The 25,527-nt window shown below is 40.9% G+C and overlaps 3 protein-coding genes across 3 annotated transcripts; 2 read left to right on the top strand and 1 right to left on the bottom strand.

The window, feature by feature from the left end:
- The first annotated feature begins 1,512 nt into the window (after positions 1-1,512).
- Positions 1,513-2,744, top strand: LOC131881015 (dehydrogenase/reductase SDR family member 1-like). The gene is made up of 3 exons (XM_059227762.1): positions 1,513-2,001; positions 2,096-2,307; positions 2,378-2,744. Exons 1-3 carry the CDS (start codon positions 1,592-1,594, stop codon positions 2,683-2,685), a joined length of 930 nt encoding a protein of 309 aa, XP_059083745.1. The 5' UTR covers positions 1,513-1,591; the 3' UTR covers positions 2,686-2,744.
- Positions 2,745-8,478: 5,734 nt separating this feature from the next.
- On the top strand, positions 8,479-10,681 carry LOC131881020 (vascular endothelial growth factor receptor 1-like; the record flags this gene model as incomplete). Its single annotated transcript, XM_059227766.1, is given in 3 exon segments — positions 8,479-8,871; positions 9,016-9,176; positions 9,322-10,681. Coding segments are annotated over 3 exon segments (552 nt in total). The 3' UTR covers positions 9,607-10,681.
- Positions 10,682-13,384: 2,703 nt separating this feature from the next.
- On the bottom strand, positions 13,385-24,776 carry LOC131881012 (protein slit-like). The gene is made up of 20 exons (XM_059227758.1): positions 23,863-24,776; positions 20,026-20,166; positions 19,750-19,928; positions 19,524-19,680; positions 19,376-19,447; positions 19,234-19,305; positions 19,086-19,157; positions 18,939-19,010; positions 18,801-18,872; positions 18,283-18,732; positions 17,893-18,200; positions 16,682-16,886; positions 16,373-16,588; positions 15,909-16,072; positions 15,626-15,842; positions 15,240-15,549; positions 14,968-15,175; positions 14,417-14,875; positions 14,106-14,342; positions 13,385-13,808 (listed from the first exon to the last, which is right to left on the bottom strand). Exons 1-20 carry the CDS (start codon positions 24,030-24,032, stop codon positions 13,501-13,503), a joined length of 4,089 nt encoding a protein of 1,362 aa, XP_059083741.1. The 5' UTR covers positions 24,033-24,776; the 3' UTR covers positions 13,385-13,500.
- Between the last annotated feature and the right edge of the window lie 751 nt (positions 24,777-25,527).

The raw sequence follows: 25,527 nt of genomic DNA, 5'->3' as shown, positions 1-25,527 counted from the left end.
CATAACTCCGGCTGTAGTTATCCAATTGAGATGAATTTTGAATCAAAATGCTCCTGGGACAATGTAGAGGACAATGGTTATTTGATAGAATTGTTAAAAAAATGCATGAATTGAAATTCGGCGTGGAATGGCCGTATTTGTCTTTGACCTTTGCAAAAGCACAGTCCGGATTTTCTCAATTTTTTGCTTGTGGATAGTTCTATGTATGTTGCAAAAACAAAAATGGGATCTCCTTGGGTTTAGAATTACCAAAGACTTTTGTGAGCGTAGGTCATCTATTTTCACATCTTAGAGTTGCTATCAGGCAGCCCTTTGCAGCGATGTAGTCTCAAACAAAACTGAAGGTCAAGGCATTAAAAATTCTAGATATAAGCATTTATTCGCATTAATTTGCACGACATTCTCATGTAAAGATATTCAGAAGAGCTTCATGATTAATCAGTCACTTAAATTATTATCAGTTGTTTCCAGACCATATGTCCTAATACTGGTTTAGTGGCATTTAAAGCTGATTGAAAACTCCTTTGCAATTGCTACCTTTGGGTGAGGTAAAATAAAATATTGCATTTAAAATAGCCCTCCCTTATTGCTGGAAGCTCATTACTTGGCGCTTTTTCCAACTTCTTCGTTTTTCTCGATCTTAAATCACTATGTCGATTTTGGCATCTTTTAGGTTTCTGAGCATTTTCCATATTTCGACTAACATTATGCATATCTTAGATATCCAAGCGCAATTTTTGTTTAATTTAGCGAAAAACGGGTTCTTTAAAGATTCAATCCACAAGAAAAAAAACTACCTGAATTGGTATTCCAAATTTGAAACTTTTTTTCTTTTGAATCATGTTTTCAGACTTTCCACCGATACGAGGGATAGAACGGATAGAACGCCCAATAAAGACCTGATTTACCCACGGGATAGTGGGCAAGGTCAAGCGCGGTAAAATATCTGGTCCTGCTATCAATTAGCATTGGCATTAGCATCGTACGTAGCGCTGGTCGGGTATTGTGTTTAAAAACTTATCTACGTCGACTTTAGAGGATGGGATTTGATCATGTAATATGTAGAATCTTCTTCCCATCGGATTTGATTGTCGAGAGGTTTGGCGACGACATGAGATTCACGTTTCAGTTACTTACTTCCGGTTTTCCTTGTTTGATAAGAATAAGGCGGAGCATTTGGAAATAAGATCGATTGAACTACAATGGGAGAAGAAAAAAAATTGATAATAAAAGACCTTTTTTTCACCAGGAATCACAATCACATCATAATTAGGTTATAGGCACATTTCAGTTTTCCCCCGAAGCACTAAAATGCTATTGCTATTTGTTATCTTGTGAACATTTGAATCCCCCTCATTTATACTCTTAGCCCCAAGACGATTCAATGACCAATAGCTTGCGGCTTGTGTAAACATCAATTCCGACCTAAATCAGCTATGTAATGAAAGATCTCAAGACAATCTGTACGTACTAGTAGATTCAAGTTGGCAATCGCTGGCACTACCTCTGAAACAAGTGTCAATAGCAGATAAGCCTCTTCATATCCCTTACTCAATTGCATTCAGTCATTTGCATTATTTGTGCCAACAGGATGAGTGCGAATTTAAAGGGTGCCGTGTGTTTGGTAACCGGGGCTTCCCGAGGAATTGGGCGTGGTATCGCCCTCCAATTGGGCGAGGCTGGGGGTATCGTATATGTGACTGGCCGGAACAAGGTTGATCTCGATAAATGCTGCTCGGAAATCAAATCCCGAGGAGGTCAAGGGCAGGCTGTGGTCATGGATCACGGCAAAGATGCTGATGTCGAGAAGCTCTTCGAGCGAATAAAGAAAGAGCAGAACGGAAAGTTGGATATCTTAGTCAATAATGCTTATGCAGGTGTGAACACCATCTTTTCTAATATGGGCAAGCCTTTTTGGGAAACCCCCACACCCGAAGTCTGGGATATGATCAATGGAGTGGGTCTACGAGGGCATTACATTTGCACTGTTTACGCCGCAAGGTAATGTAGGAAACACTCGAGTTCCTATGCTGCATGCATTTAGTAAAACATAAACATGCAAAAGACGCTTGACCACGTGATTTGCTTTATTTAGGTTGATGGTTCCACGTAAGTCTGGACTCATTGTGAACGTATCCTCTGGGGGCGGGTTAAGATATCTGTTTAATGTGGCCTACGGCGTGGGCAAAGCGGGTTGTGATCGGATGGCGGCAGATTGCGCTCAAGAGCTGAAAAAATCGAATGTGGCTATGATTTCTCTTTGGCCTGGTCCAGTCAAGACCGAAATGATCGAGAAGCATGTCTTAGGTAAGCCTTGCCATTATTGATGGGCCATATTCCAAATTTGTTATCCTGTAAGTACATCCTTAATCTGCAGACAAGGCTGATTCTGATAAACGCTCCAAGGCATCCTTTGAGAATGGCGAGTCCGTCGAGTTTTCCGGCAAAGCCGTGGCCCACCTTGGTGCCGACCAGAACATCATGGCAAAATCTGGACGCATTCTGATGTCGGCCGACTTAGCCCGTGAATATGGCTTTGTTGACAATGATGGTCAAATTCATGGAGACATGAGGGAGATTAGAACGCATTTGGCTAGTGCTGGTTGGACCACTTTGGCCAGTCTAACGCCTTCATTCATTCGAGTTCCACATTGGCTCGTATACTATGCCGGATACAAGTTTTAAACACCAAAAGCGCCATCACTTGTTCTTGTTGACCTGCAAGTAATAAATACAACGATGAACGAAGGCTATATCCTTTGTGGTCCACTGTGGTACCCACAACACTGATAAAGTTTTTGTGCAAATGCCCAGATTTCTAGTAATGATTTTCGTTGTTATTGAAACAAAAGGAACAACTTTTGAAAAATATCATCTTGTATTTTAGCTAAGGTTACTATATTAATCCACTTAAAACCCACAAAGAGATAATATTTTTAAAAACGTAGTCAATACATAGATGTTGGGCGTAATCTTACTTGCCTTTCCAATTACAATTTTAACCAAATCAATTCAGTAAACGATAAAATATCACGCTTTCAAAGGTTGCATTTGCATCAAATTTGAATTTTAATTGCTCCGGTTATATATTAAAGCAATTGCCAAGGAATGTATTATTCTTTTTCCATGACTAAAATATAAATGGAAATGTTTCACTTTTTGAGGCAGGTAGGAAAACCCGAAAATAGTTTGCAATATAACTTAAACCTTACTTAATGTCAATGTTTCACAATCGTGATGCCATACTTGTGAATCTCAACTTTAATCAAGCTTGATCTTGAATTTTGACAAAATTATATTAACGTTGAATAAAAACATCGTTAGTGCGTAGAAATTATTTATTGCAAAAAGTGATAAATTTCAAAATTAAACCGTCACACATTTATCGTTCAAATGCTTTAGGGACATGATAGAATAGTGTAGCTTTTGGCACTTAACTAAAATGAAAGGCAATTTTACTTGTTTTGTAGGTTGTAAGTGGCATTTTCTGCAACTTTTAGCTTTTAAGGCTGTGAACATTAAACAAACTGCAACGGGCCTAACAGGTAGCTAATTTGGAAATTGCCTTTCTTGAACTTTTGAAATCGAAGGATCTTCCTCTCAATCTGGTCAACCTGAAGAGAAATTGTTAGCAAATTAATTTAAGTTATAAATGGCGAGGCTCATCCCTCCGACCCTAGCATCCAAATACCAAAAAATGCTTTTTTGAAGCCTTCTATCAATATCAGGTTCAAATGGTCTTGGAGAGAAGGCTTCAAAACATCAGAAAAGGAGATCAAGACCTAGGCACCTGTGTAAGGTTTTGTTCGACCCGTAACTGCAGTTATACGCCATGCAGCCTTGAGCTTTGTTGGGACATCTCGTTAGCTCACTCTGATTTCAAACATTAGAACGTAAGCTCGATGTCTGGCAATTGTTGTTTTGTTAGCTCTCGTTACGTTCAAGGGAGCAGGAACGTTAGAACAAAAATAGAAAAAAATGAGAAAAATGACCCAAATATATGAAAACAACCAAAAAGCTGGAAAAAGTCAAATGGACCCTAAAAAGTCGAAAAAGACGTTAAAAACTCTATTCGACTTTGTTTACAGCTATAGATTCATTACAAGTGTGGCGTTTCATAGTAATGTTGAAACAAATTCAAGAACTATAATCGTTCGTAAGCTTCATTGTTAACAGGACTATTAAAATAGCTTGAGAAGCTATTTTTTAGAGCTAAGCCAAAAAAATCATAGAAGACGCCTTGCTCAATCTCCGCACAAATATACACATTCATCTCATTTTGACTTGCCTTAGTGTCCAATGCCTCTCTATATTACTTTACAAATTTCATGTCTTATCTTCTTATTGTTGTTGATATGGTACCTAAGAATAATTTAGACCTTTTAACTGTTACGAAAAATGCCATTTCATTTAAAAAGTTAATCATGCCAATCTTCATAACTTTTTCATTAATAAAACAAGGATTGCACTGCTTTTGGGCATCAATAATCATTGTGCTTATCATACTTTTGAAAACAAAAGAGTGATGATTGGAAGGGTGAAAATATTGGCCTCAAATGAGATGGAGGGAGGAGACGTGATGTTAAGCTTAGCAGTTTTCTATTATGTGAGAGGAAAAGTAACATCGGCCCGAAGAATGCAAAGCTTTGACTTCGATAGATGTTATTTGTTCTCAACCTAGATGTGCCTCTATATTTAAGAGGAGGATGAGTTAACATCGGGAAAAAAGCCTTTGGATTCTTTCTGACTAGTGCTTGGGCGAGTCCAGACTCGAGTCCGAGTGCACGCGAGTCTTTTAATCGATTTTGGAGAAATTGGCCGGACTCGGCGAGTCCAGCAAGAAGTCAAAAAATCAAAGGACTCGAACGAGTCCTACTTTTGCCGAACTCACCCCAGCACTAGTTCTGACCGTCTAGATAACTATTTCCTTATATTTACCCAAATGTCTAACTAAGGTCATGTGATTCAGCATGGACTTTTGTATATGGAGAATAGGAATCGAAACTAAATTTGAGTTTCTCATGAACCATTCACTTTATTCATAATTAACACTTCGGATCACAAGGTTTTGTTGAGCCCAAAACCATTCGTAGGGTACTCAGGAGGTGACGGCAACGTTATATGCTCACTATCCAAATTCGACTTTTAGGCGTGCTCTTCATCAGCTACATAAGCTTTGACAATAGAATTTATAAACAAGCCTCTTTGCAAGTACAAAATATGAAAATGACTTAATTTCAATTGAGGAGATCTGCATTTCTTATTTTATTATTTTATTTCAAAAAGTGGCTCAGATTTATTACATGCATAGTGTATATGCCCATTCATAGTCCTTATTTGTAGAAGTTCGTGGATTAAGCCTCTCCGAACTAACAAAGCCAAGCATCACATCATCTATTTCCAAATTCCGGTAGGCTACACCTTGTCTGGTGGTAGATTAGCTCTCAGTTTGTGGATATGGTTAGCATCTAAAATTTTGCTCGCAAAAGGTTGGGAGGAGAATCGAACTGAGGCTCGCGGTCTCTCTCTTCTTATTCAGGGAGTCCGTCAGGACTGGAGGGGAAAGCTTTTCGAAACCTTGCCAGAAGACGTTTGAGCGTTGCGTTGCCTCCTAGAGGGCTAGTCAGAGAAGCGACACTCACGAGATTTCTGAGATTTTTTTTGGCTCCCTCGGGGCTGCCTGGTGTGTGCGATGGGGATCGGCTTTGAATACACTTAGTTACGTGATTCTCAATATCAAGTTCCAAATTCAGGGAGCCAGTGAGTTGATGGCTGCTTTGGTTGAAACTGAGTAACGCAAGAGAAATGCATCAGCCCGACACCCTGCTGCCCAACTACCAAAATGTGTTCAAAGCAAGGTCTCAAGTGGCTTGGTTGGGGTCTCTTTTCACTGACAAGCCCTCTATTGCCTCCTAATTGGTTACTTGATTGGGAAGGAAGAGTTGATTAAGCACCCTCTCAGCGGGCTTGCATCTGATTATGAGGTAACGCATTTCTCGAACGTCTTCTAGCGAGGTTTTGAAAAGCTTTCCTCTCCAGGTCTGAGGGCCCCAATGTTTTACTACGAAACAACTGTGCTAAACAACACCACGTCAAGTCTCTCCTCCACCCCCCTTAAATTACTTAATTCCAAAGGCGGTATTTGAAACCAGGTTATCTGTTTGTGTTGCCTTTAAAACCACTCGGCTACACTTTTTTCTCCATTCTTCTTTCTGACACTTCATTTACGAAATATACATTAAGTTACACTATTCAAATATGCGAAAACTATTACATTTGCTCTGTAAATAAAAAAAAGTGTAGCCGAGCGGTAAGAGAAAGAGGCAGTGCGTACAAGGTACAAATCTTTACCCTGGATGTTGCGAGTTCTAATCCCTGCACCGGAAGTTATCCTTTTTACGGAAGGAGGCGTGGTACAGTGGGAGGAAGGAATCTCCGTTACGATTACCCTCCTAGACCTTGCTCAAGAAAACTTTTAGAGGCTAACCACACCCACAGACGGAGAATCAACCTGTTACGGACATGCCGCTGTCTATCGGAAATGTATATGGGAGCGATGTAATGGCTGGCTTCGCTAACTGGCCTGGGGAGGAGGGCACCGCAGTTACTATAAGCTTTTTCATGATCATTTATAAATTGAAAGCTTGGTAACGAGATCTAGATATAATCATCTAGAAGAACTTAAACCCAGCCTCATTCTTCACTTGGCGTCTTTGGTGTTATGGTTAGAAGTCATGTGAACGTTAGATGTGTTGAGAATTATGATCAGTGGACACCACGTCGCAGTCATGGCCGCTAATCCTTAACCCCTCATCCTCCCTCTCTCTCCTCCTCCCCCAACAGAAAAAAAGGAAGAACTTGATATTGCAATAAAACGAATAAAACCGTCACATGAGTGAAACTCTCAGTTACAAGAGCGGTTTATTTCTCCCTTCGAGAGAACATAGACCCTTATTTTGCCCTGCAAAACTACTGTAACTTTCAAAATTATCCTTCCGAAAAAGGTGGGCACCTTTAACGAAATGGCCATCCATTTTGCTTTGACCCCAATGTATCTTAAACATTGGACTCGAGCCCTGCAGCGTTGACCTTGTATCTCGACATGTTATGTGTATGTGCAGCGTGCAGTCGTGTTCCATGCACAACTTTTAACAGCTTCTTTTAGGAATCACATCTAGGAGGCTCTCAATCATTCTTATGCCTTAAGGATCATGGAGGGCGAAGCCGAGCACTGCTATCTGCCTCCAGTATCTGGGTCCATTTTGAGAGGCATGTTGTGTATAGTGTACCAAATAGCAAAGCAATCAATACTCTCTGACTCTCCATATCGACAAGCGAGTACGAATTCTTTTTTTCTTGGTCTCTTCCTTGGTTGCTTCTTGGGAATGGATAGATGGTGTTGGCATTTTGTTGTGCATTGCTGGGCAAGTGGTTGGCATGACATAAAACCAGCAGAAAACCTATCGAGGAGTGAGCAAGCAAGCAAGCAAGCAAGTAAGCAAGCAAGCAAGCAAGCAAACAAGGAAGCAACCAATGAAGGAGGTCCAACCCGTGAAGGTAGCGAACACGAACCAGACGAAGAAGGACGGAAATGACCCAGCTGGGCGAGTAAGCTCGGCCAAGCCTCTGATACACGGACGATAACAGAGGAAATTGGAAAGTCATAACAGATTTCCCTCAGGCCGAAAATTGTCACACTGCACGCTTCTTGAACTTTCCACCTTGTCTGTGGTGGTCGAATAAGAGTAAACGGCGAAGGAGAACGAAGGGAAAGGGGACGAGGCGGAGGCGGAGATGGTGGTAGTGTTGGTGGTGTTGTTGTTGGTGGCTTTTCTAGCTTCTCCGTGCCTATTCCCACCAGCTTCCGCATAACTCGGGTCCGTCTTCGCCCTTTTCTTGATCCTCTTGCGACTAAGCTTCGTCTCGTCCGCAAATTGGAGCACTCTCTCCTCGGAACGGGTCAGCCTTTTTCTTCGAGTGACTTGCCACCGGCGCCGCTCTCTTTCGAAGTTGTTCCACGTTCCTCTCGAGAGGCGGCGGCCTTTCTCCCTCCGATGATCGGACTGAGGTTCTGGTGGTGGTGATGGTGATGGTGATGGTGGTGGTGGTGGTCGAGCGAGTTGGAGAGGGAAAAAGGGAAAAACGAAAGAGGAAAAGAGAAAGAGGAGGAGAAGAAAGAGCGGGAAAGAGGGTGCTCGTTTATGTTGCTTCGATTGCCAGCTTTGGTTCTTTTTCGGCCTTGCTCGTCTTGGGGTTCCTTGTCATGTTCGGTCGTTTGCTTCTTGTAGCCTATTACGGGGACAACGACGGCCTCAAGTAGAACTGGTCGTTATCTTCTCTCCGCATATCCGTAGAAGCAGTCAACGTAAAGCACTGTTCTACGCACCTCTCCTTCTTCCTCGTCGACTTCTTTTACCGTACGTAGTTGTTGTAGTGCTACTACTACTACGACTACTGACTAGGACTTGTTCTTCTTTTGGCTCTCTTTCTCCTTCTTCTCCCTTCTCTTCTTGGACAGAGGGAACCGAAGGCAAGCTTGGAGGTTCTTCCTCGAGACCAAGGAGGCAGGAAAGTGGGGGTTCGAGTTGGCTGGTGAAGATCGGGCCTTTCTTGGCATAAGAGCCACAAGAAGAACCAATCCCAACAGTGTGCTCTCTGAATGAGGACGATCCTGCCATCTTTGTTCAGTCTTGGTGGGGGAACATCCACACCCAAAGATTGAATATAGCATCCAACAACCTTATGAGGTGGCAAAAGTGCTCAAAATGACGACAAATTACAACACGGCTCACATGTGGACACAACTGGTGATAATTTTCTCCGGAATTTTAATGATTTCGGGGAACGGGGTCATTCAGAAGTTATTGACAAGTAAGCATCCAATGTTCCATTAAAAGCTCTCAGTCGTATACAGTAGCTGTCATGAATGTAGCATTTGAAAAGATGACTCTTTGATTCAAACATGAGGAGGAAGCACGACCGATTTCCCTAACCTATGGTGTTGCTTATTTTCAGTTCGAACTTGCGGGAAGCCCAATATTCAAAATATCATGAACAATGTTACTGCCAGTCCGGGTCAATCGGCCACCTTCAAATGTCAAGTGGACATGTCTTGTATTGTTGCCTACATTGAGTGGTATCACGAGATGGACAACGGCACAGAAAAGCTAATCAAGGTGAGTCTCAAGATACTATCAGGAAACACTACTCATGGCAACATTTCATAATTTCGCGATGCGAGACTGACAAAAGCAAATCATGTTAACATGACTGTGATAGAAGCCTTAGTGGATACATTCATTTTCAACCCCTCATTTGCAGACTGCTTCCTCTTCGGGTGATCCTCATGTACACGTGATCAAACAAGTCAAATCTGCAGACGAAGGGTTGTACACTTGCATTGCCGGGAACGTTCTTGGACAAGCTACCGCTTCGGCCTATCTGGAAGTGAATGGAGCTCCTTCCTGGCATCAGTGCACGCATACCGTCATGATCACATCACTTTTGTCCTGTTGCATGATGTTCTACTCCATGTTCTCATCATCACCATCATCATCGATCTCGCCTTTATCCGCACTCACGTGGTCACGGCTGGACATAACGTGAAGAACCAACATTGCCCGCACAAACAAAGTTCCCCTTGGTGCTTGGTCGGCAGATCTACGTACACGCGTAGACTCAACCGATTTATACTCAAACCCCACTCAGGCTTGCCCTCAGGCCAAGTCTGAACGAATGAGCTACCGCTACAAACTACTACTACTACCACTACTACGTTAATTACTACTACTGCTACTTCTACAAAAAGAACAGGAACATCCTTCGTAATGCAAGTAATGATTATTATTTGAAGTAATAATAATAATTCTGCATCAACCAAGTGACGACCACGACCACGAAGACGACGACGACGACGATGACAACAGCAACTGCAACTCTATTACTCCGACAACTACAACTACAACAAAAACAACAGTCCTACTCATTCTCAGTCTTGTCTCTAGACAGAGATAGTGTTAGTTCATGGTGCTACGATTATTTTGTACATAGTGACTTAAAGAAACCGGTTGACGAGAGAAGAACGTGTATAACGGCGTGTGCAGCAGAAACCGAGTAAATGTTAGTGGTTTTCTAGTAAGAATGAAGGCAATATGACTTGTAACGATGATGCCATGATGTCTATCCAAGATGATGCATGGTGTAGCTTTGTCAGTGTCATGTTCAACTTAGCGCAAAGTTGCAATAGTCAATGTGAATATATGAGGACCTTAATGTTAGCCAAGCTTCCCCTTGCAACCCGATTTTAGTGGCAAGAAACTGCAAGAATAAATAAAAAGAAAAAAGACTCACCCAGAGACGAAATCTCTTCACTGACTCACTCACTCACCTGCCTTCTCCACCACGCAACGGGCAACTTCTACGAGATACTACATACAAACTGACTCAGAAATTGGGGGTGTTCCTTCTCTTGGAGAGCACCCATGTCAAGGAAAGAAAGTAATAACAGAAAGAAGACAACAGGAAAAAAACATGTATTATTGATTATTATCATCATTATTATCATTATCATGATTATTATTACTATTATTACTATCATTTTTAAGATCGATTTGGCATTTATGCTCCTTTTTGTCGTCTGTCTACCCAGCTGATAATAAAGTCCCAATAGTGCGAAAACCTATGACGCTTCCAATCAAAACTTTGTGCTCTAAAAAGTTTCCGAAACCACCTTCCTGCCTTTTTAGTGTTCAGCTTGTTGGTCGGATAAAAACTGACAAGGAATCAGAAATAAGCTTATCTTTGACAGGGCATGCCACACATAACTCGCATTCATTCCAAGAACGAAATGACATTCATCAGTGGAACGGCTTTCCTGCAAAACATTACTTGTAGATACTCGTACTATGCACGGGTATATGCAAGCAGTGTATGTATACATGTATGTCTAAGTTGTTCGACCCCAAGGTGACAAGTTCTTTATCACAACAAGAAAACAGGTTTAATCAAGCGATAAATAAAACAGGTAATGTCTCGATCTTGAGGCTTCATTTGCTTACCGAATCAATCAAATTTGCAAAGTTAACTCTCGTCATGTCAACGCTTTTGAAGGAAGGAGATATCAATCTACGAAATCGGGGCGAGGTAATTGAGGTGAAAATTAGACTGGCACGCCAAATTAGCCTGTTGGCTAGGATTGATTACTCTCGTACAACAGTCAAAAACGTGTGTAATCGTGGCAGTAAAATGATGAGCTTGGCCAACTCCGGAGACATCAAGAGCATGCAAGCATCTGTCCAAATGGAGCGGCGGCTTGAGAAAAGAAGTCATTTGCCAACATGTTTTCAAAATTGAAAAGCTCAGCAAGCAAATGTGTTGGCATGAGATCAAGTTTTCGTCCAATTCGGGTCTTCAAAACTTTATCGTAAGTTCAGCCTTGAACAAAAAGGATAGGGACAGTCAGTTATTAGGTAGGTTCGGTCGGCAGACACAAACATAGTGCATACTAAATCAACGTGTTATTTGAATAAACCCTAGCTAGTATTGTTAGAGTAAAATTTGTGGCGTGGGAACACTTACAACTTACTTCTGCCTGATTGGGTGTGAGACTTAGTTTGAGTTATCGGACTTGTCAAGTGCCTTTACACTAAAACCTATCGATCTGTCCATATCCTTTTTTTCTAAAATGCTGCTGAAAGCTGAAATGTTTCTAGGCGAAAGAGTGAGCTTGATAACAAGCTTGAACGCTCAAGTAAAGTAGACAACTGATCAGAATGCAGGACAACTCCTTCAGAGAAAAGCCATTGAAGTTACACAGATGATGGAAAATATCAAGCTTTTTTTAGAACGGGTAAATACACATGGAGGCAAGCCCTTGGTTTCGGTCCGAATGGCTGAAGTTCCTGCTGGTAGAGGAAAAGCATTCATTGCTATCAGGAGAGTTTTGCAATCGTTACAAAAAAGTGATTTTATGCAAAATTAGAAAACAAATAAAAAAGAAAACTCAGCGAGTCTGCTGGTCTTAAAGCATTTTAATAAGGACAATCTGTAAGGAAATCTTGAGTCAAGAAATTGTTGAAATCTTGCGAATACTTTTCAACTGAAATGTTGAGTCGTTTGAGAGTACATTTTCAATCACGAAAATTGACGTGGATATGCCAGTTCAGAGCAAGAAACTTCAATCTCGATTTGAAATGGTACATTCAGCGAAACGAAATATCATCTTAGGCAAATCTACCCTCTTTTCAGTTGCTCACTCATCAGTTGTTCAAACTCAAAGATATTCTAAACAATACTGATTGAAGCAAACAAAACTCGTCAAAATCAAGAAAACGGCCACTGTGAACACGATCCATAAACATCCATGCATATGTAAGTGCTTTACCTAAGCGATGCCGCTTTTTTGCCAATAGTTTGTTTACTTGTACAAATTTTGGATGGGTTGCAAATTTTAGTCTTCTGAGTCCATAAGCTTTCATACTTGAATCAAATAAATGCTTCAGCTTTTGGAAGGTGTTCTTGCATAATATACAGTTAGAGATAAAAAAAAAAAAGAAATCGGTATATTCATATTTCAGATAGTGTTGACATGCACCGTAATTTTAGGATCTGCTTTACATTTACTCTAAATATCTTTGAGTGAGAGGTTTATTGAGCCGTCTCAAATACGAACAAAGCAAATTGACTGAGCTTATTATTTTGTTCATGACCCCCCAAAAACAGCCAATCTGCACTTTTTCAAGGCTCACTTTTCCTACCTGAATCTCGGTCTTTGATTTAGAAGATAGTGCTTTTTAACACTATTCTTTTCAAACATGTAGGCTTGCAATGTCCCTAAGACATTTTGTTCCCGTCAAACTCATGGATTCATTAGAACTCAATTAGGCACAATTGGAAATGATGTGTTCGCGCTCCTCAAAGTATTAAAGGCTAGTCAATGACAATCAAGCAATTCTTGACCAATTTGTCCTTCCCTGAACTCCGTTTCGTTTTCATGTTTTCTGGTAGAAATCAGTGGAGAGAAAGGAAAACTCAATTCATGGATTCCAAAACAGAAGAACTGAGGAGAGACCCGCCATTTCTTAAACAACTTGAACCTCAAAAAGGTGAAGTTCGGCAAATTAAATTAATCATGCCATGACTTTGTTTACAATAATGTTCTTGCTATGCAAAATTAGCTTCAATGCAAATTGTACTGTATAAGCGAGTGCTATTTTGATTCTTCATTCGCTTTATTGAACACCCAATTTTGTTTCGCTCGAATGACACGACTTCAGTCAAACTGATATGGACGTAAACTCAGCTCAGGTAAGTCAAGGATACCTTTAACAGGTACTTAAAGGTCTCTCTGAGCTAGTAGATAAGGTCCACATTCAGAACGTTCATATTAAGACATAGTTACTTTATTTCGCTTCAAAGTTAACAATTTTTCTAGGATGAAGATTTCTTGGGGGTGATGATGTTGATGATGATATATATATGCATATAGATTTCTTACACTGACTAAATACGCTTTCTCTTGTCTTGCTTGATTCTGCCACATTTGCGGATCATTTCCACTTCTTTGTTGAACTTGCGCCCGTTTTGGCAAATAAAGCGAATGGTTCGCAACTTTGTCTTCTTCGCCACACACGAGTCCGAGGTATCTGAAACACACTTGGCCATTTTGTAAGGCCTCTTGGATCGGCAGCCGCTCTTGTCGATGTAGTAGTCTCTATATTTTTGTTTCTTGCACTTCTTCTTCCGTTTGTTGTTTCGAACGCGTCGAGAGTCTTTGCGCTGTCGATCCCTTTGGAAGTTTCGATTCATATCTGTAATGGATCGTAAAATAAAGACCCTTCAAGACAGGAATTGGGACTCGCTCGGAGGATACGTACTAGCAGTAATAGTAGTAATAATAGTGCTACTAGCCTACTACTACTACTAAAGAACGCGCATGATTAAGTTGACAGTTTATAGCTTGTGATTATGACCTCAATTAAGCAAGCAATCGAAGGGTAATTGTTTGCAGAGTTGGAACCAAACACTAAGTAAGTATAGTGCACACAGACGTAAACAAAGGCAGAAAGAAACAAAAGGTCGCAAGATCGACATGCACTATATCCCACCTTTTTGATTGCAATAGACACCGCTAAAACCTTGTTTGCAGGTACACTGGAAGCCAGGGATTGCTTCAATGGGCGAACAAGTTCCATGCTTGCAAGGGGATGGAGAACACGGATCTTCTGGCTCAGCATTTTGGACCAATTCTGACATGGAACATCCAGGAGAGACCTTGTGACGAACATCAGCAGCTTGAAGGAAGTCCACCAATTTGTCATTGATGTGGAGAGAAGGCATGCAACCTGAAATTGGGAGTAACATCCAAAGTAAACTGAAGCTTTTATCGGAGGAATCCGAAGGATTACGCGTATTGCACCTTGGAAACTGGAGATATTTCTCAGGTGCCAATGTTTTAGCGCTTCTTCTCCCACATTATCTGGGCACCCTGCCACGTAAAGAGGGGTTCGGAATTGAACCTCCGAGTTGGCTCCCTCGTTGACAATGGATCGGGACTGGCCTTGATCAACTTGGAGAGTTAGATTCTTGCCATGAGCCAGGATTTGAATTCGATGTCGAAGCCCATCAGAGATATTCTCGTAACTGAACATTGTGCTCACGGGATAATTCCCAACATCATACGACACTCGGATCCGCCCCTTGAATAGCTCCACAGCTAGATGTTCGTTTTGGCCAACGTAGATCAAGATTCCACTCGTTTCCAAGGTGATCACTTCCATGGTAACATTGGCAAACGGCTGCGTATTTAGCGGTTCCATTTGGGCATATGCTCCTTTTTGATCGAAGCTCAAACTTGTAAGATATTCGCAATATTTGCCTGGAAATGATAAAACCAAGCAATAACATTTCCGTTTTTCTACCTCTCTAACTGTTACCGAAATAACGGTTCAGTAGTTATGAGGAAATTACCTGTGTATCCCGAATCACACTTGCAAACGTAATCCTTGGAATCCTTGGGCATGAAGCATGTTCCATGTTTACATTCATGTTGTTGACAGGGCGATGATTGGGGGTAGAGGTGGCTAATGATGGGTTCCAATTCGCAATACTTGCCGGCAAACTCGGGGGTGCAAACACAACTGTAAGTTCCATTACCATCGAGGCAAGTTCCGCCATTCTGCAATCCGTTGGAGTGTTTCAAATAAATGGTCGGAAAGTTGATAAGTGGCAAACAGACTCACTTGACACATGTGACTTCGACAATCGTTCAAGGATATGGAACAATCTGGTCCGCTGAATCCAGGTTGGCAAACGCAAGAAAACGTACTCTTACTGGGCACACATGTCCCTTCATTGAGGCACTTTTCTTGGGCATCCTCACAAGGGTCGATTTCTTTGTGGCAAAGGTCCCCGGTGAAACCCTCTTTGCAATCGCAAGCGAAACTCCCGATTTGATCGATGCATTTGGCATCATTTTGGCAAGGGCTACTGGCGCACTCATTGATGTCAAATTCACATCGCAATCCAGAATATCCGAGAGGGCAATTACATCTGTCAATAGAAAAGGGGGAGGATGAGAACAATGATGCCCCCCAAAAGAAAAGCTTTTGTTTGGGCTTCTCCTCACTCGAATCTTCCGTGTTCCATAACAGTGCATGTGCCATCGTGCGAACATGGGTTCCCGTAGCAGGCGTCAATATTCTTCTCACAAAAGGTTCCATAGTACCCAGGAACGCAATCGCAAATGAAGTCTAGGCCATGTTGGGCTTTACAAGAGGCATTATTTTGGCATGGAGCCCTGTGACAGGGGTCGCATTTGGCCAGAATATCTTGAGGAGTTTCGTCTAAAGATAGGAAAGCGTTACTACCTCTCTAGCTTTGCATTGACAAGTACAAAGCGGTTCGCTTACCCTGACATTTGAAGCTACTCTCAGGGGTAGTCAGAACCAAATGGTTGGCCAAGGAGTTGGGATGAGAGCACTTTGCAATACCCGGCTCGATGTATTGACTTTTCATCCATTGTGAGAGCCATTTCAAGTTGCAATCACACAAAAGCGGATTAGATCCAAGAGCTCTGAAACGAAGAAATGATCTCATTAGGCCTTTGATGAAATAAATAATAAAGTTCACTATCAGCGAGCTTGGATATTTTCTCCTATGAGCGTAATTTGGAACGAGTTGGACTGTTCAGTAAGACCTCGAGAAATCATTTTTAATGACGTGGGTACCCAAATCAATCTTGTCCGGAAGGATTGGACTATGTCTAAATTGGGTACTAGGTGCCATGTCAGAACTGTTCGAAAAAGTGCAATTGGGTGTCTCATTTGTTTGCCCAGTCTTGGTACGATGTAAAGTTTATTCCAGGGGCGCTTACAAGTGAGTGATGCTGTTCTGATCGTCGAAGGCACTTTTCGGGATCATGGAAATGGAATTTCCATGAAGGGATAGAATTCTCAGATGATGCAATCCACTGAAGGCTCGTGGTTGGATACACTTAATTTCATTGTAGCTGATTATCAACGTAGACAGTCGGGTGAGATTAGCAAACACGTATGGCTTGATGACCGATATTTTGTTGTTACTGATGTCCCTGTTGGAAAAAGAAATGGAAATTAGCCAATCACGAATTGGAAAGTGAGTACATCTATAGACCTATTGATCAAACTGACGGTGTTTCACTTACAATCTGGAGAGGCGCTGCAAATGGCTGAATTGTTCCATCTTCAAATCTGTGATGTCATTGACATCAAGATAGAGCTCAGATGCCTCTTTGGGTACATTATTTGGCACGTGCTTCAGTTGTGCATGGCTGCATCGAATGACAGTTCCCGTGCAAACACATTCCCTTGGACAGTAATGTTGTTCCAAACATCCTTCATCTGCAGAGCCTGAAAAATGTACGAATGGTAAATGTATTGATAGTTTCCACAGTGCAATAACATCATCCAGAATGTCAAAATGTTCACATCAAGGCGTAATTTTCAAAATTGGTGTTTGGGCGTAATGTTTTTGTTTTAAGACTCAGGAAACGAAATCACTCCTACTGCTCGGACAAGTCAGGATTCAGTCTCTTACTTATTATTGAAAAGTCAACCGTGTTCGATCCTCTTTTCAATATGCCTAATCACTCGGTAATTACAATTTCACACGAATGCCTAACTAAAAGTCGGTGTCAGAGGTGTCCAAAGGTTCATGACTCAAATGGCCAAGTGACTTGCTTTAAGTAACACATCCTATGTAAGCTGCTTGCATTTTTCCTCGTAGTTTAAGTTGCCTGATTAATTTAATTGAGCTTTAAAATTTTTCTTTTTATTCCTTTCATCTGGCCTGGACACCCACCATTCATGCTTAGTGTGTACATGAGCAAGCTTAATGTTCGCATGTATTTGCTTCACCAACCTTTACAAATATATAAAAACGAATGTAATTAACAAAATTGTCGCTAATGATCTATGATTCGAGCTCCGTGTACTTTCGGTTGGGGAAAAAATGATTTGAAACAACTTATGACGGAGAAGGGACCTCAAGATGAAATTAAAAATTCACATAGCATAAATTTTCTTCAACATTGATTCATACTTTTTAGAATTGGAATCCCAGTTAAAACAATATTTTCTTTTCCAAATGAACCATTTGCATTACTGTACATCTACTTGAGACTTAATACTGCTTTGGTTTACCACCTTCAACAGATTTTGAATTTGATTTATGGTTAAAAAAATCAAATCAAATCTTGCCTTGTTGTTAGGTTGAATCTTTTACCAGGCTCGATTCCGGAAACCAATGCAAAAATTTAAGGATTTGCGAGAGGACTGGTTTTACGGACGGACTCGCCCAATCACTACATTCAACTCGATTGTCATTTTTAAAAATATATTCACAAACGAGCATTACCTTTACACCTGAAGGAGGGTAATGGCAGATCTTGGAGTTGTCGGTTTTTCAAATGAGTGGGTGTGGCACAAGTGGCCACGGCCGAGGTATTGTTTTGGCTCCTCAACCAATCTCCAAACCAAGCCATGTGACAATCACATTGAATTGGATTACTCAAGATATTTGCAAACGAAAGCTTGGGCAGCATATCGAAAGCGCCAGGAGAAATACAATGGATGTTGTTGTTATGCAAATAGAGCGTGGTTAGTCCATCTAGACCCCGCAATAGCCGTCCTCGAATGGTGGAAAGTGAATTGTGAGAGAGATCCCTAAAAGCAATTGACATCTTGTTTCGTGGTTGTATTTGCACTAAGATGTGGTAACAAGCGTTTTTTCTTGCTTAACACTTACAAAATGGTTATCGTTCTTGCTCCTTCAAAGGAACCTTCCTCTATGACACTGATGAAGTTTTGACTCATGTTTAGCGTGTTCAAGGAAGGGAGCAAATTGAAGAGACCCACTGAGGGAATGATATCCATTACGTTGCCACTCAATTGAAGTTCCCGCGTGGTTTTGGGCAGATCTGAAGGGATAATCTTCACTCCACGACCCGAACAATCCACAATCCCATCCGAGCAAGAACATGGATAAGGACAAGGAGCCGTCCAATTGCAAGATGGGGCAGAGCCAGAAAGATCCAAACAGTTGGATTGCTCCAAATGGAGCGTCGAAATCTTTTTCCGCTGCAATTTGACGGGGGTCTCGCATCGAGCGCCAGAGGTTTCCACGGGGTTTTTCTGAAGCCAAGTCGTTAGCCAGGCCAAATCGCAACCGCAGGCAAATGAGTTTTTGCCCAAGTGTCTAAAGAAATGATGTCCTAGTTATTAATCGTGGCAACTTGAAGGCTCTCCGGGATCAGCCACACTCACAAGGTTTGAAGGTTTTCCAGTCCATCAAAAGTTCCATTGCTCAAGGTTTGGATGTTGTTGTCGTACAAAGATCTACATGTGGTCAACAAACTCATTAAAACATAATATGGACACTACCAATTTTTATTATGTACTCACAACAAATGAAGAACTTCCAATCGGTTGAAAGCATTTGGATGGATGCATCGGATCTTATTCGAATTCAATAGTCTAGAAAAGATAGCCTCGTCAACTGTTGTGAATAAATCAGACTATTTATGCACTTTTGCAGAAAGAGACACTCACAGGAGCTGGAGGGCGGGAAGGTCATAGAAACTAGAGCCCGATATTCTTTCGATTTGATTTCCATACAAAACCCTGTAAAAAGACCAAGGAGGAAATCAACTAGTCATCAAGCATCTGACAACTTACTATATCCCAAATAATAACTTACAACGAGGTCAACCTTGGAAGCCCATTGAAAGTGTCATCAGGAATGACTCGTATTTCGTTGTTGCTTAAGTCACTGCAAAAAACAACCGGAGTCAAAGTCAAACCCAAACAATTCAGCGTAAAATAGAATCGCTTAATCTTACATTCGTCGTAGCCACTTCAACTTGGCGAACGCATTTTTGGGGATGGATCCAATGTTATTTTGTTCCAAACGCCTATAAAACCCAACATGTGGAAGATGAAAAACGTTTCCTTTTTTTATTCTCAGTATTGAATGACTCCAATACTTACAATTCAGTAGCACTGTGAGGGATTGACGAGGGGAATCGATCCAATTTCTTGTCCCGGCAATCCACTATCCCATCATTGCAATGACAGTCTTTGGGACACATCGCTTCTTGTTCCAAGCAAATACTTTCTCCTGGCACGACATCGTCAGAAGATGTTCCTATAGAGAGACTCAGATATGTATAAGCACGGTCTTTGCGGTTATGGGATCAAAGAGAGTCTTCATTACCACAGAGAATGGCGTGTGGTGAGAAGTAGGACTCGCTACAAGACACCCCACTGAATTTGTGGAGCGATTCCTTCGCACATTGGCAATTGTTCAGGGTTTCGTCGTCATTAATTCTGACTTTGAGGTCTTCCAAAGATTTGTCGACCCTCAAGCTTTGGAGCCGATTGTATCGCAAATCCCTGTAAGACATGGTTGAGATGGTGCATTGAAAGCGCTGGGGAGGCTCACCACCGGTTGCGGAGTGAGCAATATCCGTATATGTATACTTTAACTTACACATGCTCAACCTTTGATCCAATGAATTGGCTGTCGAAGCATTGGATCGAGTTATGAGAAACATCAAGGTTCTTGATCTGTGAGTACTCTAGCCACTCGGACAGGTCAGGGAATTGGGAGATCGAATTGTGGCTGAGATCTCTGAAACGAAAAATAACACCAAAGTGAAGAAAAAGTCCATGCGCTTTTGCGATCTTCTTACTCTAGAAAAAACATAACATTCGTTATGTAAAAGGCTTTTATATATTGGTACACGACTCGTCATGTGTACTGTTCCATCGATTCAGCAATGGTAATAATTCTCTAGGAATCATTCACCCACATTTCTTGGTATTCCTGATCTAGTGTAGTCTGGCTCTCTCGTAATCGGCCATATTTGTCCACCTATTTGTATTGCTCTTACATGAACTAGTCTAGTACACAACAATAGCAATACAAAACAAGGCACTATTGACTAGTCAACAGCTACACACCATCCACTATTCCAATATTGGGCACCTTTGATAACGAATATATTACTTGCCAACTTACCGAAGTCAATGGCCAATTCGTCGTTTGAAAAGTTAATCTGTTTAACCGATGATTGGAACAATCGACAGGGCTCGTTAATCATCGGCCAAAGTTTTACAATGTAAAGCCTAATGTTGTTGAGCAAGTACGCTTTTTCAATGAAATTCCCATGGCAGTCATGAGAATATTTCAATTACTCAAAGTAGTAAAAAGTAGTAAAAAGTAGATGAGAGTACTCTATTCACACTGCATGTCGAATAGATTAAAACATGAATCGAAATTTGATTTCTGATGTCTTGACTAAGGGATAAAATTTAGCAATACCAACACTCCTTTTTATTTGCCTAGTTGTTTTGCGTCGTTTTTTGTCAATCGTGATGTGCGATAGTGAATACTTTTGTGCTTGAACATCAATTCGGAGCAGAAAATTAAGGTTGGTGGAGAACGTCAGAACTACTGAATAATTTATTTTGGAAATTTCAAATTTCATTTCAACGAACAAAAGGCTTTAGGCACCTTTTAGAGCTGCATTTGAGTACATTTCGTTGTCAAATTTGAGTATCAAATCACATGAGCTGTACATGCGACCTTTGGGGTTGGTCCCATATTTGTTTTATTTTGTGGCAAAGGCTAGCTAGCCCTTTACCCATGTCGAATTGAGTGAATAAAATTGGCGGCTGCTTTATCAATAATGTAGCCAAGCCTCTTAGAGAAAAAAAATCATCTACCTTGATATCATTACAATACTTGCTCCTTTACACTTCATTTTGAACTCATTAACGTTTGTGGGACGATAGCCATTTGTTACATAATGGTTACCCTGGTACAATACCTAAAGTGTTGTTCAGTGTATTTCAATTGTGCCCTCAAGACTTTGGATGTCACATTTTCAATTCCATACGTCACTTGGCAATTCAAATAGTGTATATAGCCTGGTAGCCCCATGTATGTTAATACATTTTGTATAAACAGAAACATTTTCTTTCCTTCTCACAAAATTTCTAGATAATTGGCCGAAGTGTCGTCAAAAGTCTTCAGAGCATATTTCAAAAAAACGCCCTCCCAAAATAAGCAACTTAATCCCGTTTAGTTGCATCCGTAGGCGACTTGAATCATTCTAACTAAAGGCTCGACATTTGTATTAAAACTTTACAAAGCTTTTGTCCGCACGAACTTAAATTTGATTCCAGCAAGAAACAATGCCCAGTTCTTTGTTCGCTAAAATCAGAAGAGAAAATCGAAACATAATCAGAAACCACGAACAAACAAAGAAAACACAAATTTGTTGATGGCACCACAAGCTGTCCAAGAGAGACCTGTCAACTTAGAAGACACCAAAAGACAGACAAGAAAGTAGACAAGCCAAATTTGGATCGACAACAAGCACGTGAGGCATTCAGGTGGTCTTCAAGACGCGAGGGAGAAAACATGCTCGAACCATATACTCTAAGATCCCTAAAATCAACGCTAGAGGCAAATGGGGGAAATGTCCCAATAGTGGTGATTGTAAGTAACAATTGACCAACTTCTCAACAAAGAACTCTTGGCTTCTATCAATTTCAGACTGAATCGGGGCATTTTTTATCAGACTTCCTTATCGGTACTGGTAACGCAATCCCCATAAGTTCAAGAATAAAACCTTCGTTGTCTTATTTAGCTTTATATTCATATACTATCTGATCCATTAACGAATTCAAGTTGGCCCTTGAATATGGGATTGATCAGGAATTTAATTTTGATCGGAAACTCGTTTAAGTCTGGCTCAAAAGATACCACTGGATCAACGCCTACATATTGCCTACAAATATTTGAGGGATGCAAATTGAGCAATGAAAGTTGAAAAATGAGAACGAAGACAGGTGGATTTCATTATTTTAACCAATCAGGGCTCTCAAGGGCTTGAAGGTGCTCTCAAACCTCACACTAAGCCTCTGTGGTCGTCTTCTATTCTAGTCATCCGTCATTACTTCTATTTGTCTTTACTCACCATCACTTTACTCCACCATTACGTTTATTCATGATAAATACCTCAACCAAAAACCTGGATTGAGACAAATTCTTGCCAACAGTATTGTTAGTATCTAATATAATTTCTTTGTAGTGGAAAGCAGAGGTTCCTCCACGTAAAAATGAGGGTTCTTCGAAATGGCAAAATGTCGATCAAGAGTTTGAGGGGTTATTGGCCGATGTCTATTTGGAACCAAACAATCAATGCAAAGCAATGGATGTATCTGGATTTGTGGCGAACTTTGCTCGCCCATATTGGCTCATATACCGTATGAAATATCGTATACCTAAACTAATTATTAAACCAGTTTCGTATGCAAATGCAATGAATAAAAACGGAACCAATCAAAACTACTTTTTTATTTAGTAAAGTGGAGAACCCCGCAATTTGCAAGGGTAGTAAGTCATAATTTGATAACATTTTGTTGGGTTTTGGATTCAACCAAGTTCAAGATAAGCATGAATAATGGCTCTCAGTGCTTTTGACCATTTACATTTATAGGACCGGTACAATGTGTAGATTTAAGGTAATATTGTTGGATCCAAATCCACATCATTGCTGCTAAGGAGGGCAAAGACATTTTTAAATTTCCAGGATTTCTTTGTTTCTCGTCTACTTATTTTAACAGATTTTTGAAAAAGTTTGGGCATTAAACAAAAGAAACATGGCCGAGAAAAAAAACCCCACAAATTGATGATTTTTTATTGTTTATAAAAATACTTGAACTATGGTATTTATGATGCTTAAACTTGGCAAAAGCTAGTAGAAATTTTACAGGTGATTTGATACATATGAGATTTGAATTACTCAAATTTGGCATCTCATATTTCATTTTAATTCACCTTGCTGACATGACCTTGGGTCACTCAGCAACGAAAGAAAAGCCTTATTTTCTTGTCAAGGCCTAAACAAGTTTAATAAGTTAGGTCAGAAATCATAAAAAAACAGCCAAGGCTTGAAGAATGATCTTGATTTCTTTGTGAGCGAATCAATTTTAGGATATTTCTTTTCTTCTGAGACCTCACGATAAACGTGCGTATGTTCCATTTCTAGAGTCAGGTTACGTGCCACGAGAGTTTCGGAGTCAATTTCTTTGTTCTCACAAGTGGAAATCTAAACAAACTTGGGTTCCTTGCCAACAACAGAATGAAATGTTAGAGTAGTGCGTAACTACGTACACACAACTAGGCCCAAGAGATGGAGATGGATCAGCTTTTGACAGAATATTTAGATTACTCGTAGGTGGTGGCCAGGACATACTCGTATTTGTGCCAGCCAGATCGTTCCAGGCACAGGAATGAATGAATGGAATGACTTACATCGTATGTGCATTGAAAGGGATGTCTCTTGGAAATGTGTCGAGGTTGGCTCGTGAGCAGTCAATCACTCCGTCACTAGAACATTTGCATTCCCTGGGACAGTAGCACAAGATGGGATGTATCAAACAGATCGAAATCGATAGACAAAGCAACACATCACTCCACTTCATGTTCTTCAATTGAATTTTGGAATTCCTCACAAACAAAAAAGTTCATCTTATGTCTCCAAATTGTTGTGATTCGCACCAAGCGAGTGGGATTTTCTTCTTTCTACTACTTCTAGTACTACTACTCTGCTTCTGCTTCCAAGGCTTAAAGGACTGACTGGAGTTCAAAGAGCATGGATGTGATCCAAGGTGAAGATCTGTACTATGTGTTGTGTCAGGTGAACAAATCCAATGAGAGAAGATGCTTCCAGCCGACCAGCCAGCCAATGAATGGTCTGCTCGGGACAGACAAGACACACAGCTATACTTTCGTAAGACCAAGATTGTCCAAAGCTCAAGTAAACAATTGAGGAGCGTTAATAATAGATCAGATCCCAATCAAGTAACCCCAAGGCGTGGTTATTTGCGACCATGGGTAATTATGACACCAGTAGGTCAGGAGCAGATAAAGTCTCAAGAGCCACACTTCAAATGGAACAACCTTTGAGAAGGTGGGTAGGTAGACTTCTAGGCCGTGGTGCTATTCGACCTTCTATGCCTTAAATGTCATATCAGTGCCTTGTTCAGTTCATGTCGAGCTCGCAATCTTGGTGCTTTTTGTTTGGGTAGTAGTTGTTGCAGAGAACGAGCGAACGAACCGAGAAACGAGAGAATGAACAAGGGGAGAGAACGAGTATCGAGCACGAACAACTACAGCAGCAGCCGCCCTATAACAACTACAACAATAACAGCAACAACAGCAAGAAGAAGTGGAATACCAAGACGACGACGGTCACAAAGCGCACTCCCGACTTGCGAGTTCCCAGTCACTTTCAGGAGGCTCGGCAGCTCCTCTGTTCATCCAGTGGCGGGCTTCTTCCCTTCAGTCACCGTGTTCCAATCCCCTGTCCATCCACCAGCCACCCTCAACTGGACGAGCTCTTCGCCCCAAGTTTTTCAATGTTAGTACACAGTGGATCGTCTCCAGAGTGCACCATTATTCCGCAAGTGGTGGGTCGGCTAGATTTTGAGGAACCGACTCCACGGAATTTAACATCATTCGGGATGCCAGGCTTGTACGAAAAGACGGTCTGGAACTCTGGAAAAGTTCATGTCATTGCATGGGAACAACGAAAAATTTAGCCATTAAAACATTTTTGGAACTTTGTCTACATTCCAGATCCAGATGGTTGTAACTTATTTTAAAGCAATCCAGACCGATTCTGGCAGTTGTATAAAGTAAAAGATATTTTCTCTTGGGCCATGTGCTTAAAGCTTTCATGAAACAATAAAAGAGTCAATTGTGAACATGCAAACACTTGGCAAATAATGTAGCTACATTGAACCACGTTGCACCAAACAATATTTGAGCATCATTGTACTTTCTTCACATTCTATTTCAACATATTACACATGTGTATCAAGGCCTCTGGGGAAAGAATTACAGCCAACGTAAAAGTCACTGAATGACCTTTCAAGGTCTTAATGGCACTTGAACCATGTAGATTTATTTTTCAAG

Source organism: Tigriopus californicus, chromosome 5, assembly GCF_007210705.1.
Source record: "Tigriopus californicus strain San Diego chromosome 5, Tcal_SD_v2.1, whole genome shotgun sequence".
Taxonomy (NCBI): Eukaryota; Metazoa; Arthropoda; class Copepoda; order Harpacticoida; family Harpacticidae; genus Tigriopus; species Tigriopus californicus.
The sequence above is the reverse complement of the archived record's forward strand: the minus strand, read 5'-3'. Positions and strand labels throughout refer to the sequence as shown.

What these genes read in the sequence shown, in the direction of transcription:
- LOC131881012 (XM_059227758.1), bottom strand. Translation starts at nt 24,032, where the DNA reads ATGAAGTGGAGTGATGTGTTGCTTTGTCTATCGATTTCGATCTGTTTG. An exon ending in CCTCACAGTGCTACTGAATT is followed by an intron (nt 19,448 to 19,523) that starts GTAAGTATTGGA and finishes TGGGTTTTATAG; the next exon opens with GCGTTTGGAACAAAATAACA. An exon ending in AAATATCTCCAGTTTCCAAG is followed by an intron (nt 14,343 to 14,416) that starts GTGCAATACGCG and finishes TCCCAATTTCAG; the next exon opens with GTTGCATGCCTTCTCTCCAC.
- LOC131881015 (XM_059227762.1), top strand. Translation starts at nt 1,592, where the DNA reads ATGAGTGCGAATTTAAAGGGTGCCGTGTGTTTGGTAACCGGGGCTTCC. An exon ending in TGCACTGTTTACGCCGCAAG is followed by an intron (nt 2,002 to 2,095) that starts GTAATGTAGGAA and finishes TGCTTTATTTAG; the next exon opens with GTTGATGGTTCCACGTAAGT. An exon ending in GATCGAGAAGCATGTCTTAG is followed by an intron (nt 2,308 to 2,377) that starts GTAAGCCTTGCC and finishes CTTAATCTGCAG; the next exon opens with ACAAGGCTGATTCTGATAAA.